Here is a 16,871-nt window from a genome sequence, read left to right on the forward strand (position 1 = left end):
CTTGCAAATAACAGAACACAGCAATCTTCCATACACACCGCAACACAATTAACAGCTGACAAACTAAACTCAAATCCTAAAGAATGGAAGTCTCAAAATATGACCGAGCTTCCTTATTCTAAAGCAAAACTCAGTTAACCTTGTTAGTGAAATAAATTCCTAGACACTTTCTCACCCACTATGATACCATGTTTTTTCTTAAAACAGGCCACTTTAACTGCAAATCGCATGACGGTGGGGATGCCGCCTCCTCGTTCAGAACAGCTCTCAGCGCCTTGGACCAGTGTTCGAGAAATGGGGTGGGCTAGAATTCAAATGTTCACATGCTCATACTTTTTTTTTCTTTTCAAGTACAAAAAAGCATAAGGAGGAGTTGGAATGTCACTGGGAATTCCAGTGGCTATCTTTCCAGACATTTTACCATACAAGTGTATACGGTGAATATCTAAAGTAACATATATGGTGGTCTATTACTATTTTCCCTTTCTCTTTATTTACATCCTAGAAAACTAGTATAGACTTTTACCATTTTTTCCCCCTTAAAGATTCCTACCTGTTAAGAGATTTAAAACAGCAGAAAAGGATATATAGTGAAAAGCACTTCAAGCCTCCCACCCCATTCTCTCCCCAGAGGAAACCACTGTTACTAGGTCCTTGTATGACCTTCGAAAACACTCCTTGTATATATAAGGACACGTGTCTGTGTGTGTATACATGTAGGTGTATGTGTGTGTAATGGAGGGGGGAGAGGGAGAGAGAAAGAGAATGAGAGAGAAAGAGTTGGGGAATGACAATACAAAACCAGTGTTCCAAACACAGTCACCCAACCAGAATCGTGGTCGCCCACCAGAATCACCTGGGAAGCTTTTAGACAGGAGCTTCCCAGGTCTCACCCCAAATCTACTGAACCAGGGAGAGGACTCAAGAGTCTAACTTTCAAAAGATCCTCACATGTTCTGATGCTGCCAGTGTACTGATAAATATTTGGAAAACCAGTTTCATGCCCTTGACCCTACCAGGTTCAGGTCTTAAGTTTAGTGAGTTCTCCATGCAGGTTATAGTATATCTGTCTCAGAACAGCCAAGGGAAGCTGTCCTCCCACCTCGTACAGGCTCTTGACCTTCTGCGTGAAGCCTGATGAGTAATCACTCTTGGACAGGGGATATAACAAGGTTTGAAAGATCAGACCTAGACCATATGATCATATAAATATTTGTCCAAGCAGAAACATGGGACTTCAAAATTTTAAAAACACAAGAGGTAAATTTTCCTAATTGGAAATTCAGACTTCATGTGGAGCAGGAAGAATTTGTTCCCTGGTGATTTCTTCCTCAGCGCACTCTGACAATGCCTCCAGGGAGCACAATTTATGTCTCATAAAATTTCAAACTGGGACTGATCACCAGACCATTACTGTATTCTAAGAACTAATGTTTATAATTTGGTAATATCCACAATTTAATTTATCACTATCTGATATCATCTCACACTGGGACATTTACAGTGACAAATACTTATAAAATGCCATCTGCCAGCGTCCATGTTTGGGTCAAGGGGCATGTCCACTAATCAAAATGAGTTAGTGCAGTGATTAGGAACCTTGCTTTAAAAGAACAGCCTTGGTTCAAATCTAAGCTCTACGGCTCACCTGCTCTGTGGCTTTAGGTAAGTAATAAATCCTAAGGCTCAGTTTCCATACCTTTAAAATGAGAATAAACAGTATCTACACTTCATAGGGTACTATCAAAACTAAGGGCATTTGTGACACTGTCAAGAACGCATGGCACATTTAAATGGTTAATAAATTTAATGAACTGGCACTTGATCTGGGCCAGCCTTTTCTGTGCACCAGTTGATATGACAGTAATTAAAGCAGGTGGGTGTAGTCGTATCTTTAAAATACAACTTTAAGGCCCTAAATTAAAGCAAGGTTCCCTGAAGGGGCTAACAGAGTTCTAAGAACTCAGAAAACACCAGCATTCTCTGAATATCTCTGATCACCATGCCTCCTTTCTACCCAAGCCCAGATGCAACATACCTGCTCAGAGTGCTATGCCAGGTTATGGCTGGTTACCTGCGGGTCACCGCCTGAGCCTTCTCTGAATGCTGCCTGACCAGTCTTCGAGTACAAAGACAGGCTAGCAGACACACCTCATCACCATCCACACCACTCCACACCACCACCCCCCTACCTCTGTGTAGAACACCTTATGCTCCACCACGTTAAGATCCATTGTGAAGAGCCTGGGCTGTAACGTGGTACAGAACGTGTTCCCTTCCATCAGGCCAATCTGGGCGTTGGCAGGCTGGTGTCGGAGCAGGTGCTTCTTGGGTGGGACCATATCCTGGAGGACCTGGGAAAGAAAGGGAGGAGAACTCGTTAACCAGCTACCCCTTGAAAAGCAAATACCTCTGGTCACAGTAGCCCCAACAATGACCAGTTTGAAAACTGTAAGTAAAACAGAAAGTTATTACAGCTGTCCTCTAATTAAGGAAGGACAGATAATGTTCCATGTGCTAAAACTGGGTCATGGATAGGCACATCAGATATGTTTCTAAGGCTCCAGGGTAACCTCTCTTAAAAAAAAAAAAATCAGAAACGAAAAACAAATAAAAACAAAACAAGAACAAAACTACCAGACTGTGCTAAACAGACTCAGAAAATCAGCCTTCTATTCTTTTGACACCAACAATTACTGATATAGCCATAATATAAGCACACTGTTAACTGCGTATCTGAGGTGAACAAGAGCACACCTGACAGTACAGGTGGCCCTCCATATCCAACGGTTCCGAATCCACGGATTCAACCAACTGTGGGTGGAAAATACTTGAGAAAAAAATAAATCAAAAACAACAGTGCAACAATAAAAAAAATAAAAATAAAGATGTTATAGTGTACTAACTATAGACATACCATTTATATTGTATTAGGTATTATACGTAATCTAGACATGATTTAAAGTGTACAGGAGGATGTTCATAGGCTATATGCAGATACTACATCATTTTATTTAAGGGACTTGAGCATCCTGGGATTTTGGTGCCCGTGATGGGTCCTGGAACCAATCCCCCTCGGATACTGAGAGACAACTATATTTTGTGACATGGATATAAGATTATAAACTGCGTAGCATCTCAACTCAAATTTGGAAAGAAAAAAAAAAAAGAGGGTTCTGGTGACAGAAATCTCACCTCTTTATGGGGCTCCATTATCACTGTCACACTTTTTCCAGTGACCTGGGCCAATACTTGCAGTGAATGCATAGCCTGTTTTCTCACAGTGGAGTTAGGGGAGGTGACTTCTCGAACCAAGTCATGTGTCACATGGTGAAAGGACTTTTCCTGAGCTGCCACAATCTCTTCGGCTCTCTCCTCGTCTTTTAAAGGCGTTGCACACCTCATCAGAAGCTGCTCCAGGGTGGTCTTTGCCATGGCAACTGCCCCGTTGGAAACCTGCAGGCCAAGGACACCTTAGAACAAAAGCAGGGGGCAACGCCTCGTCTCCTGCACACCTGTCTGCCATGAATGCTGCCACTGGGGGATCCACGCTCCTCACACCAGTTGCTTTAATAAGACTATTTCATAGCGCTCACTGGGTACTTCGGTACCTGATTCACCTTCTGGCAGGTAATTCCTGTACATCACTGAGAAAAGGAAACACGGATCTAGACAGGACCTTGCATTTAGCAAACAGAGAAGCTGGCAATGCCCACTATGCTCTATTGGTGAGTCATATCTGCACACAGGTTCATAAAGAATGCAATTCCTGTGGAAACTTTTGCAATACATGAGAGGCTGTATTCCCTGTTTCAGGTGTACTGTGGTAAGTACTCTGGCCTGCGACTGTTCCTTATCAAGGCAAACAGCTATTGAGACACCCAGAGAAAGCCTGTGGGGGTTCTGAGCAGTCCTTTCATTAAAGATGCTGTAGTGATATCTGCTAGGACAGCACATTTGCAGAACTGTCTCATCCTAACTGCTCTCCAGCAATTAGCTTCTTGAAAACAGCACGGTTAGGTGTGGGGCCGCCCGTCACCTACCTCTCCCGTTAAGTCCATCATGACAAAGAGAAGCGCTTTGAGGAACGTCTGCTGGTTCTGGAGCACCCAAGTGAGAGGTAGCCTCTCCATGAGAAACTTAATGGACACCACGCCCCCCAGCTTTGCGTACCACGCCTGCTCGTAACAACACGCACACAAGCGCTCCACGATGTATGAAAACAGGGGCAGCTGGCACGCCTAGAGAAAAGCAACAGACCATAATATGTTATTGCAATTCTTAAACCACCAGTCTCAAGCATGAACACCCCTCAAATCAGAAGATGCTCCTCAATCCTTCCTTACCCTCTCCTTTGAGCCCAGGATGATACTTGCAACGTCAAATATCACAGCTAGGGCCACCTCCCCGATTTTGCAAAGTTCCTTTTCTTCATATGCCATACAGATAGCTATCGCGTCAATAAGGACCAAGGGATCCATTCCTTTCGACCCATTTTCTTCACTGTGAAACATGGCTGTGCTGGGCTGGCTGCCCACCTGGTAGCAAGGGAGCAAGAAAGGACCTAAAAGGAGAGGTAGAGGGCATGTGAGAAAGTTCACTTACATGATCATTCTTGTCCCCTTAAATCGCAAAGCTACTTCATGCTTTCTTTGAGGTTAGTAAGTCAATAAAAGCCAGCACTGAAACCTTAAACCAACTTCTGGTAAACTACCAATTATTTGTAACTAAGTGGTCTGATTCCCACTAAGGCTATTTTCTAAATGTTTTCCATGATATAGTGTATTGTTTTCAGATTTTGTCAATCACAACTCAAAAATGTATTAATTTAAAATGAGAACCACAATCAGGTATCTTTTTTAAAAAACCATTAAAAGGCCAAGGGGCACAGCATGGGAATGACTATGCGTAATGCTCTAGACATTCCTGACATACAAATAACAACAAAACCCGACAGCATACAGCTGTGACAGAGAACACACATAGTCGGAGAACAGTCAGCCACAGCAACTACCAGTTAATGCCTCACAGGTACCAGCACCAGGCAAGATGGAAGTTACAGAGCGTTAGTTTTGTTGGAAAGACAATGTTGACACAGAGGAAACACTGAGAAATAATCGAAGCACTAAACTATATAGTGTTGACTGTTCAGGCCAAGAGGAGTTAAAAGGGGGAAAGTTCTACGTGTTCTGCCTGTTGACCTCAGGTGAGGAAGCTCCGAGGACACAAACTGGAGCTGAGCTACTCAAGTGTGGTCTGCAGACTAACTGTTACTGGCCTGGGAGGAGATGCCAAAATTCAGGTAAGTTTTCAGAAACTTACACAGCAACTGGCAGTGTCATGACACGTGTATTGTCTTTTACAAAGGTATTGTCTGCAATCGATTGGAAATAAAAATGAACACAATTGGTCCTTCATCACCAAGAGGGTGAGAGCCAGCAAAGCAGAGGTGCATACCCGGTCTAGGCAGGACAAATAGCCTGGGTGACTGTCCTGGGAGGAGGAATAAACCCTGCAGGGGAGAAGATGAGGAGCTGGCTAGAGAGCAGGTGATGGAGCAGAGGGGTAGACCGGCCTTGGAAACCACAACCAGGCAGAGGAATAACAGTAATGAGTGTGACCATAGCTGTTTTCCATGCAGCACATTAAAAAGTATTCGTATACAAAGAGTATAAAGGGACCAAATGATTAAACCGGCTGTATTTTACAGACAAAGCTTGGTAATAACTTTCAAGTTGATACAGCACCCACCACTAAAACACCAATCACCTTTATCAATGTAGTAAGTGGAAAATTAGAAAACAAAAGCCCAAAATCTATTAGCCAAAGCCAGTTTCTCTAAAACAACAGAATGTCCCGACCAAGTTTTAGAAGCACCCTGAAGATGTCAAATGTCTACTTCTTTGCCCTAGTGGGTCCCCATACTCACCGCACTGCTGAGCAACTGCCACCATCGTATAGTGGCGGATCAAGCTGGCCACAAAGGGCAGGGCGCTGGGCCGCAGGTCCTTAATGACGGCAGACATGAAGGCCCCGGTCAGGGCCTGCTCAAACGTCTTCCGGGCTGGGGTGTCCTGTGCTTTGTACCGATGTGATATGATGACGTTGGGTATGGTCTTTTCTGTAAAGCTGAAAGACAAAATTAAGGCTAGCATCACGACACCGAACTCCTGAGCTGATGATTCCACCATGACTTGTATTTTTACTTCCAACCTACTCACTTCCCTCTTATTTAGACAGGCCTGGGGGAGTCAACTTCTCTGCTTTAAAGTCAGCAATAGCTGGACTCAAATATGAATTTCATTGTGAACAATGGTAGCCAGTGGTTCAAGAGACATCAAATATATTCTGCCTAATATGTGCACAGCCAATAAATCAGGACACTCAGAAGCCTGAGAGGTTCTCTCTATCCCTAATTCCTGAAAGTGAGGTCCACCCATCACAGAGGGTGAAATGACCGACGTACTTGGGGTGCGCAAGCAGCTGGTAGAGCGCGTGCTTGTTGTCCTCCAGGCTCATCATGGCCACGAGGAAGCACCTGATCACCTCCCACGCCTGCCTCCGGTAGTAGGGCTCCGTGTTGGCGCTTTTCAGGCAGTCCAGAGCGGTCTCAATGGCCTGCAAAGGAACGCGGAAAATACAGCTTCCACTGAAACTAAATGATTTTGAAAAGCTTTCACTGAAAGCATTTGCAGCACCCTAAAGACTCTTAATGCATATTTTCTTTTGAGAGAGCACAGTGGGCCGATACAGCCTAACAGGTAATTCACCAAATGACACTTCTGGAAGAGGCAGAAGTATTATGAAATAAAGAATTGCACAGTTCAAATTAAAACATTTAAGATGCAGTTTCATAATTGCTTTTTTTTTTTTTTTTTTTTTTTGAGACAGAGTCTTACTCTGTTGCCCAGGCATAGGGTCTTGCTATATTGCCCAGGCTAGTCATGAACTCCTGGGCTCAAGCAATTTTCAGCCTCTCGAGTTGCTAGCATTACAGGCGTGAGCCACCATGCCCGGCTTCAATAATTTCAGGTTTATATAGCCAAGAGGAGATTAGAGAAATTAAGTGAGCTCAGGAGGCCTCTTGTGGTAGATTTGCTGGATTAAACTAGATTCTGTGTCCTCCACACACTCATCAAGGTCCTAATGAGAATAATGAACTTTCTGCAGAACACAGACTTTCCTGTGTCTAAGTTCAAAACTGAAAGATGGCTTTCTTAAGCTCTTACTAAATTCCCTCTTTAGGAGGAAAAAAAGGTTTACATTAACTTTTTCAGAAAACCTACATAGCTATACACACACATTCTGATCCTATTCATTTCCATTAGGTTGACCGAGATGGGAAGGAAGGCACGAACAATCACACACATACAAAATCTGAAGCCTTTAAACAGCTAAGACATTAACTTTAATGATAATCACATGCATATAAAATCAAAGAACTAATTTTTGTTAAAGATTTGGCCAGGCATGGTAGCTCATGCCTATAATCCTAGCACTTTGGGAGGCTGAAGTGGGAGCATTGCTTGAGGCCAAGAGTTTAAGACCAAACTGAGATCCCCATCTCTACAAAAAATAGAAAAAATTAGCCAGGCATGGTGTTGTGCACCTGAAGTAACAGCTACTCAGAAGGCTGAGGCAGGAGGATCGCTTGAGCCCAGGAGTTTGAGGTTGCTGTCAGCTATGATGCCACTGTACTCTAGCCCAGGCAACAGAGTGAGACCTTGTCTCAAAAACAAACAAAATAACTAAAGATTTGCCCAGGCCCTGTATGAGGAACCAGGAAAGGGGCCAGACCATGCCAGGCGCAGGGACACACAGTACACACAATCACATGAGTGTGACAATGGCTCCTCACTATGTAAGTCCACCTTGAGCATATCAGTCTTCCTGCAGAACTGTCTCTGATCTGGTCAGTGATGGTTAATAAATAGGTGGTATTGATTTTAAAAACTTTATTTTTAAGAATCAACATAAGCTATGAGCCAATTACCTGCCAAAAAGAACAAAGGGTTGTAAGATGTGCCAAAAGCTGAATTGTTTAACGGAAATTCACTGGTACTTGGCTTGGCCATGAGAATCTTTCCCTTTTCCCTGCCAGCTCCTTAGCTGCTCAGCCATTCCCACCTACAGGTCCTGCTTGGGAAGAAGCCTCGACAGGTACCACAGTTAAGTCTCTACAAGAGTTCAAAGACTTTTATCTTCTCAACCTAAATTCTTCCATGCTTTAGTTGCTTTTGGGCAAAATTACTTCTAAAGGGTTTGTTTTTTTTTTGCTCTGCTCACTCCATGCAGATGTCCAATAAAAGTTAGATGCCTTAGTTTTCACTGCTAATACCACCCTTGCCACTGACACGGCTAAAGCAAACAGAATCCTCTCAAGGAAATAACCTAAGATATGGGAAAGTGCTACAGGCATGAGGCTGTTCACTAGAGTAATTTTAAATGTAAACACAGAGAATTTAGGAGGAAATTCTCTTAGGAGGAAAGTTGATTTAGGGAATATTTTGATGAAGTTCTGGGGTACAAGCTTGAGATTGCACCTGTCCCAAGGCTAGACAGGGCAACACTGCCCCATGGGGCAAGAGTGAGGACTGGGAATAAGGACGGGCTTAAGGAAGTGGGGGGACAGGAAGAGATGACAGAGAACAACTCCAGAGTGATGCTTACCATGACGGGTATCCTCCCCCACGAATGTTTAGTAAAGTCCAGTTAAAAAAAAAAAAAAAAAAAAATCGCAGAACCCACTGCATGAGTAAACTTCTTAAACAGAGAGAGAAAAATGCCCAGTGCTGCAAACTGATGCAACAGATGGAGCAGAGTCAGCCAGAGCAAAGGGAGGACTCAGAGCGGTTCCAAGCCACAGACACATGGGCCAGGAGCTCAGGGCCAGCGGACACCCACCTTACCGAAACGCCCAGTCGCTCAGATGCACACCTAAAAGGATACTCTCATATTCTTAAAAATAATACCCTGCATACAACAACTAGATAACTGTCCTGAAAAGACACAGTAACAAGTGCTATGCTACACTGCAGAAAAGCCTGCTGACATAACAAGGGGGAAAAGCAAATGTGACAACCTGAAGATACTGACGAAGGACCAGGAAAGAGAGGTGGGGGAGAAATCACTTTCAATACAGACAAAGCAAAGGGAGCGGAGCAAATACTCCAGCAAAATGTTGGGGACAGTTTATTTGTTCACTTTTTACACAATAAAATGGGAGTTTCTAAAGTACGTGAGAGAGACCCAAGAGCTGTCGCCAGTGGGATAAGAGCCAGGAGGAGAGAGCATGAGTTATGTTTGCACAGAGAAGGGGAGAAAACGAGGTGCTGGGGGTGACAGGGATGACAGACAAGCATGGAACCCACTTGGGTTCTCAACAACACTTGATGTAAAGCCCGTTGGGCATTAAGAGACTAAGAGTTCAAGGTGGGATGGGCTGGTGTCACCTCCCAGTCATCAGGAAAGATGAGACTGCTCAAGGGTCCCAAGCTATCAGGGCAGCACCCTGCACAGCCTCCCAGTGTTCTGAAAAACCCACAAGGTTCTGAAAGCCCCTCGCCAACCACGCTCATCACCAGATAAACCTTGTTCTACTCCAAGTTAGAAATTCCCTCCCAAAAAAACCATCTTATTTTCAATTAAAAATTAACTTTCTTAAAATGAAACATAGTATCTTCACAAAGCTCCCCAAAGACTTCCAAATTTACCTTCTCCATTGGGAGCTGAAGAGATGCTTTACAATCGGAAAACTCCACTGTAATGCTGGGGCCTTGAACTTCTGTCACAACATAGTGCAGCTTCTGGGATTCCTTCAACATCTTCCTGTTACTGCCACCAAATTTACCAAGGACACGATAGGCCACGTGGGAGATGCTGTCAGCAGGATTGCGTAAGGTGCGCCACAAAGCCTAAAAATCAGCATGCTTTTGTTAAAATCCTTCCAAGGCAAAACGTTCACACAGTTCACAAATCAAAATTCGAAAGTGATGAAACACTATAGAGCAACAATCCTTCCTGCCATCTTTGTCCCCTAAACAGTTTCCCCTTCTTTGGGGAGACCAATGTTATTGCTCTTGTGTGTCCTTCCAAGGAAATTTTACGTCTTTACAAAAATATGCAGATATAAATGTTCTTCCAGGCTCCCATAGTACAAATAGAAGCACACTACAAATGCTGCATAGCTCAAAAGCAAGAAAACTAAACAACGTGTTGTTCAGGCACATGCAATACAAAATGGGAGGGGAAGAATACAGAGGAAGATGCAATATGCTGGCCAAGTTCTAGTCCTGGGGTTAGATCATGAGCTCTCAGGTTTTTACTTCTATCTATTAGGCTTTGTAACTTACAAATATGATATATAAATTATCTTGTACATTTCAAATCTTACAGGATGGCAAAGGGGAAAAACATGGATCATAATGTCACCTGCATTACAGGACTACAGGGAATAAATAAGTTAACAGGTACCCTCACCTAAGGAACACTCACACTCAACTGTCTCAAAAAACTCTGTAAATTTCCCCATGTTTTCTCATTTAAATTATCAGAAGTCCTAAAAATTACCATAGTTCACGATTTAAGTCGATTTTCTTAAATCACCTTCTGTAACAATGTCAAATATATGTGTCTAGCAATAGTCAAACTTAACATAAAATCTTGGTACTTTTCTCTAAATCAAGCAAAATTCCAATTTCTCTTGCGTTCCTATAGGTCCAAACAGGCTTCTCCTTAGTAATTATTGGAAAGGTGGAGTCTAAGTCCCCTCACCTCACCCACCCTTCACCTGGCCCACCCAATCCTCACGAATCCTCAGGAGAGGGGTTCTGCTACACTCCCCCAGGAGTAGGTGTCACTGAGAACAAGCTTGGCCTGAGCTGCTGATGGGACCGGGAGAGACTGACACTGTGCTGCTCCTCTGGAGCGTGGGTGACAGTGGCCTTGACTCACTCTCTCTGGCCGTCTGCCCACGGATGGAGGGAAGGCTCAAGAACCCACCTCTGCCTCCTCCCACATGCTGCTCATGCACACTGGGTCAGGACCAAGGTCTGCCTTCTAGAACCAACAGTGCTGTTCTAAAGGCAGGCTCTTGTCAATCCTCATGTAGACGGCAGGGAGAGCCAACTCTGACCCACCCCCTACGCCATCTTCTTCCAGCCTATATGAAGCCCAAGATCTAAATCTCAGGATAGGCAGACAAAGTCTCCCAACCTTAACCCCAAGTCCAAGTTGCGGTCTCCAGAGACTCCTGTCCCCTAGGAGTTATTAGCTTCCATCATATACAGCTGCTGTTCCAACCCCTATTTGGGGTCAAATACTCTACACTAAACAGGCAGATGAATAAACAGACAGCCTAACCCTCTGACAATTATCAATCACATCACAAACCAGTAACAGCAAAACATGAAGGAAAAATCTAACTGTAACTTGCGAATTTTAATGAACAAATACATAAGTATCTTCAAAACTACCTCCTTTACTAGCTGTTCTGTGTCTCTTAAGGTGGGGTGGGCAGATACCTATTCCTTCCCTCTGGAGTCCGCATCCCTTTATTATGCAATGGAAGCTCTTTCATGAATAAAGAAAGGTTTTTGCTGGAAGCAACGGTGGCCATATAGTAACCTAACACCTGCCTCCTTAAGTCATCAACTTAATAAGAATATAACACTTGTGAAAGTTCTCTGAAAAAGAGGCAATACTGCACAACAAATATCTATTCATGATCTATAGTATTTCCTTTTAACACATTAGAAGATTCACAAAATAAGTGCAAAGTCACATCACTCCATGTAGCAGAGAGCCCAGTGGCGGCCCATCGCTCCCGGAGGAACAACTCATCCAAACTGCTCAGTAACAAGTAGCTACTGTGAGCATCCAATGCCCCCTGCTGGCACTCAAGTGAACTCAGACTTACCTGCATGAGCTCTGCGCGGACAGGCTGAATGTGGTCATACAGGAAGTCAGGCTGCAGGTTGTCCACACACAACTCCAGAGTCCTCAGGCCTTGGCTGACCAACGTCTGAGACCCATTGAGTGCGGACACCAAGGGATCCATTAACATGGGCAGATAAGGCAAGAGAGAGCTCAGCCGCACAGGCACGGTGAGACACAGCTCCACAAAGAGATCCTTCATGTGCTGCTTGTGCAGGCCGCTCTGCAACATGTTCAGTCCTGGACACAGGGTTTGAGAGCGTCAGAGAGGGACGTTACTTTCCAGACACATGCCAAAGTTAACTGTAAAAAATAACCAATCCACCTTTTATTGTAAACATCATCAAGATTATAGGCCGGGCACGGTGGCTCATGCCTGTAATCCTAGCACTGTCAGAGGCTGAGGCAGAGGATTGCTTGAGCTCAGGAGTTCAAGACCAGCCTGAGCAAGACCAAGACCCCATCTCTATCAAAAATAGAAAAAAAAAATTAGCTGGGCAACGAAAAAATAGAAAAACTTAGCCAGGCGTGGTGGTTCGCGCCTGTAGTCCCAGCTACTGGGGAGGCTGAGGCAGGAGGATGGCCTGGGCCCAGGAGAGTTTGAAGTTGCTGTGAGCTACAGTGATGCCATGGCATGCTAGCCCCGGCAACAGAGCAGGAATCTGTCTCAAGAAAAAAAAAACAAAAAAAAACCCAAAAAAAAACCCACAAGGTTATAGAAAGACTTTTTGTGCCCTTATAATAATATACCCTATCAGTTAAATCAGTTCTATAAGTGCATTCATAATCTCTTTTGTAGTGGCAACAACAGGCTGTAATTATTATAAATAGTAATTAAAATTATATTATATCCTTATAACTTCATATTATAAATTATCTTTTTAAAAAATCACGTTATACTATTAACAAGCCCAACCTAAAGACTCAGCCTTCAAAATGATGCTTTCACCTCAAGTTCAAAGTTTATATCTTTTCAGGCTTCCAGTAGACCAAACTGAGGTCTATGCTCTAAAATAAATATTTTTTAAAATCAATTTTTGTTTATTATAAATGGAGAGGAGCCTCCTCCTTACAAAGTTGAGCCCCCTACACTTCACAGGGATAATCAAGGATTTACTGAGTTCCTTCCTCCCTGAGCCCTTCCCACCGAGGGACAGGAGACCAGCTAGAAAGAGAACCGCGTGTAACAGTGGACCGAGACTGGGCGTGTCCTGCGTAGCACAGGGCAGCAGTGCGAGAGAAGAGAGCTCAGAGAAAAGAGGAGTTATCAGGGGAGGCACCACACTGCAGCAGAACCAGAGACAGAATCCCAAGGAAAAGGTGATGAGCACAGGGCACACGGCCAAGTTCCCAGCAGCGGATCAGCGTTAATGAGACTAGGAGGGAGAACAAGCTTGGGAACAGCAGAGAGGACACAGGAGGAAGAAATCAGACTGAGAACAACAAAGGCCTTGGGGACTAGAGATGGGGTTAAATATGAACCCTGATTATGGACCACATGAAGCCCCTACCATGGCAGATTTATGGACATTTTATTTATGTTTTGGTTTTGTATTTTCATTTTTTTTAAATGACCATTTTATTTCAACATATTCAAGTATATCCCAGTTGCCTCCTGAGTATATAATCTCACTCTTCTCTTTAAGGAATTTGCAAGGAAAATACACGAGAAAGTCAATCCCTTGTCAAGAGCTCAATTTACCAAAATAAGATTAATTCCTGAGGTAGTGTTTCCAATCAGTTTGTAGCCCATAAATATTCAATGGGCTCAAGATCCCCTTTAACTATGTACCGTGAGAGCATTCCTAATTATATAGGAATTATAGGATCCTGGTTATGCAGATTAGAAACTAGATGAAAATATATATTGACTGTAAATCAGCTTTGTGACTTACTTTTTCCTTTTTGTTCTGATTCTCTTTCAATCTAGGGATCCTGATCTTACTACACCACTAGAAACCAATTTTTTTCTAGATGCTTACCAAATACTATACAAATGCAACCAAGTCCTAACCAGGTACCTAAAACCTTCCAAATCCCATTCAATGCTGAGCAGGAAGGGAAGAGCCCGTGCCCAACAGGGCTCCCTTCAAAGTCCCATTGCCTTTAAAGAAGCTGGCGGCAGGGGTAGGGTGGATATGTAACATACACGCACACACGTCCCACCCCACCAACCATGACCTTCATGGGGTACACAGGATGAACTCCAGCAATCAAAGACAGACAGATACATGCACACACACAAAACTAAAAGGCAACCCGTCACCGCTCTGACCTTGCAGGAGGTTTGGGAGGAGAGGCAGAAACTCCTGATACAGGAGATCATGGCTACCTCCACCAATAGAGCGGAACAGTGCCCGGAGCAACAGGAAGTAGTTGTAGGGCTCCTTGGCAGTCTGTGCGAGCTCCATCGAGCTGTTCACAATCTTGTGTAGGTGAGGCTGCAGGGTGGAGAAAAGGCAGATTAGTGGAGAGTCTACACTCTCAGACTCAAGCCGAAGCATCAGTGCAATCCAACAGCAATGAAAGGCAATTCTGATGAGTTTATTCCAAAAGAAAAAACAAAACAAGAACTTTCCGACCTTTATTTGACTCAAATTAATTTCTCTTAAAGTACATGTTGGTTTCCACCAGTTTAGCTAGGAAAAGAGCATTTATCCTTACTCCACAGTTACATGATGTTGTATAGACAACATGCAACAGGAACTCGCTGGTCTGTGTGGTTCTTGTGGGTAGGGTCACTCCTTTATAGGACTACATAGTCAACAAGATTAAAGAAGCCTATTTCCTAGAACAATCTAAATGCAAAACGTTACCTATAGGAATAGAAACTGTACTACCAATCAAATAAGATGTAGGCAAAGTGTGAAAGAACCTCAAAAGACGTTTGAGATTATAGGGTTTTGGAAGACTTAATGGAACAATGTGTTTATACGGATCTTTCTTTAATTAAAAAAGAATCCCTTTATTACATCATGGTAACTTTTGCATTTTAAATCACATTGGCTTTTTATATTGTACTTCAAATCCTGCTTTTGACACAGCACAGACTAAATTTAACATGAAATTTTTTTGCATATATAAAGTGAACTGTAAACTGTTGGTTTAAGTCACTGATACAGTTTCAAATATATTACTGTATATGACTGTATATGGCGTGATATATTTATTTTACAGAACTATATATTATTTTTTGACAAAAAAGTTCTATGAAATTTACTCCTTGAATATTTTTCTTGAGCAATATTCTAACATTAGGTTTATCCTGTTAGGTTTTATTTTGTTTTTTTGCTGTTGTTCTGTATACTTGTATCTAATGTTAGCAAAAATTGATTTGAAGATACTGAATTATATGAACACAGATTATGATTAAATATTTTATAACTTTAAAAAACTGAGTATTTTCCTTATATTAATACAAAAGTAATGTTAAGGTTGTTGGGAACAGATTACTACATAACTGAAAAACAACCAGGAAAGTGTCACATAGTGGGGCTCCGTATCACCATCTGCACCGTTACTCCATAAAGAATGGCTCTTGTCTCCATCTTCAAATTTTCCCCTATGGGAAAACATCTCTCTTTAGTCACAACTAGTGATAATACTCAACTTTCTGTAAGAATTAAAATATTTTGCCACAAGTGGAAGTGCATTTTTATAAGGTTTTTATTCCACCAGCTGCTGCTTTTAGTGAGTGATATACGTTGTAGCCACTGGCTAGAATCAAATTACTGATGAGATCCAATTATATAGGATTAGTCATCTAGAAAAATGTGTGATGAGACATCTTCTCTAAGATGATTTTAATAAAGGAACACAAACTGATTAGAACTCTTGATTTAAAAGGGAAAAATAAGCAAATAGTCCTGAAATGTGCTATGTACATATTGCTGTACAGAGTATGAACAGAGAAGACACAAAACCCGAGTAAAGGTTGATGTAATCAACCATCACACAGTAGGCTGTTTCTCTTTGGATTGGAGAGGTACATGAAGACATTTTTTCCTTGTAGAATATTATTTTTCATCACTTAAGAATAACATGCTCTTATTTTACTTTTATAATCCAGAAAAGGAAACTGAGTTTTTAATAAGCAACATTAATAACACCACACCACACTTACCAGAATAGTTCTTAATTTTTCACTTTAAGATACCAGATAAATTAAGCTCTGTTTAGAAATACTTAAAATGTATTTCACACTTGGCCCTTATTTGTCATAAATATTTATTAATTCAAAGAGCATTTTACAGATAAAAAGAGTCACCACAGTTTCTGTTCAGAAGTGAAAACAAGAATTAGGAAACAACACAAAAATCCCTGACTACATGTACTACTTAAATCTGAATGAACTTTACCTTGAGCATTTGTTCATTTTCAGCTGCAAAGAGGGAGACGGAGCCAAAGACCAACTTAAACAGCTTGAGGTACAGGTTGGAGAGCTCTACGTTGGAGCCCATTTCTGGCAGGCGATCAAGGAGATATTCCACCAGAATTGTAGCAAACAGAGCAGAGGTAGTAGGATTTGCCAAGAAGGAATTGGCAACAATCTATCAAAACAAGAGATGCATGTGACAAAAATAATCTCTTCCTCAAAACAGCTTTAAGACAAAGTAATGAGCTTTTCCAAAACAAAACAGAACCTACACCAGACACTCCAGGAAATTTAACTATCCACCAAAGGAAAAAGTGGATTTGCTGAGCATTGAGAAAAACAGTTTGCTTCAAGTATTTCACCTGTTATTTCATTCACTCTCACCATCAAATACCAAGGGCTACGTTTAATACATATTTAATTTCTCCCAATGAAAGGAACTGGTCCAAAGCATCTGCATCTTTTGAAAACTTTTTTCAAACATTACGGCCTAATATTTCTCCAAATTTTGCTCTGCAAGCACATCCTTAGGTGCATTATTCTTAAAATCCTCAAATTAAAT

General features: G+C 42.3%; 1 protein-coding gene across 2 annotated transcripts in view; it reads right to left on the reverse strand.

The window, feature by feature from the left end:
* The window catches only part of TRRAP (transformation/transcription domain associated protein), a 115,921-nt gene that overhangs the window by 72,789 nt on the left and 26,261 nt on the right, over nucleotides 1-16,871 (reverse strand). The window contains exons 18-27 of one of the 2 annotated variants that reach the window (XM_069486546.1): nucleotides 16,293-16,484; nucleotides 14,210-14,375; nucleotides 11,918-12,174; nucleotides 9,714-9,914; nucleotides 6,467-6,618; nucleotides 5,930-6,129; nucleotides 4,347-4,564; nucleotides 4,044-4,241; nucleotides 3,196-3,456; nucleotides 2,193-2,354 (exon numbers count right to left, since the gene is read on the reverse strand). In XM_069486546.1, coding sequence (XP_069342647.1) covers nucleotides 2,193-2,354; nucleotides 3,196-3,456; nucleotides 4,044-4,241; nucleotides 4,347-4,564; nucleotides 5,930-6,129; nucleotides 6,467-6,618; nucleotides 9,714-9,914; nucleotides 11,918-12,174; nucleotides 14,210-14,375; nucleotides 16,293-16,484 — 2,007 coding nt within the window. The remainder of the gene's footprint in view (nucleotides 1-2,192; nucleotides 2,355-3,195; nucleotides 3,457-4,043; nucleotides 4,242-4,346; nucleotides 4,565-5,929; nucleotides 6,130-6,466; nucleotides 6,619-9,713; nucleotides 9,915-11,917; nucleotides 12,175-14,209; nucleotides 14,376-16,292; nucleotides 16,485-16,871) is intronic. The other variant, XM_069486547.1, reaches the window with a different exon arrangement.

Source organism: Eulemur rufifrons, chromosome 14 (genome assembly GCF_041146395.1).
Source record: "Eulemur rufifrons isolate Redbay chromosome 14, OSU_ERuf_1, whole genome shotgun sequence".
Taxonomy (NCBI): Eukaryota; Metazoa; Chordata; class Mammalia; order Primates; family Lemuridae; genus Eulemur; species Eulemur rufifrons.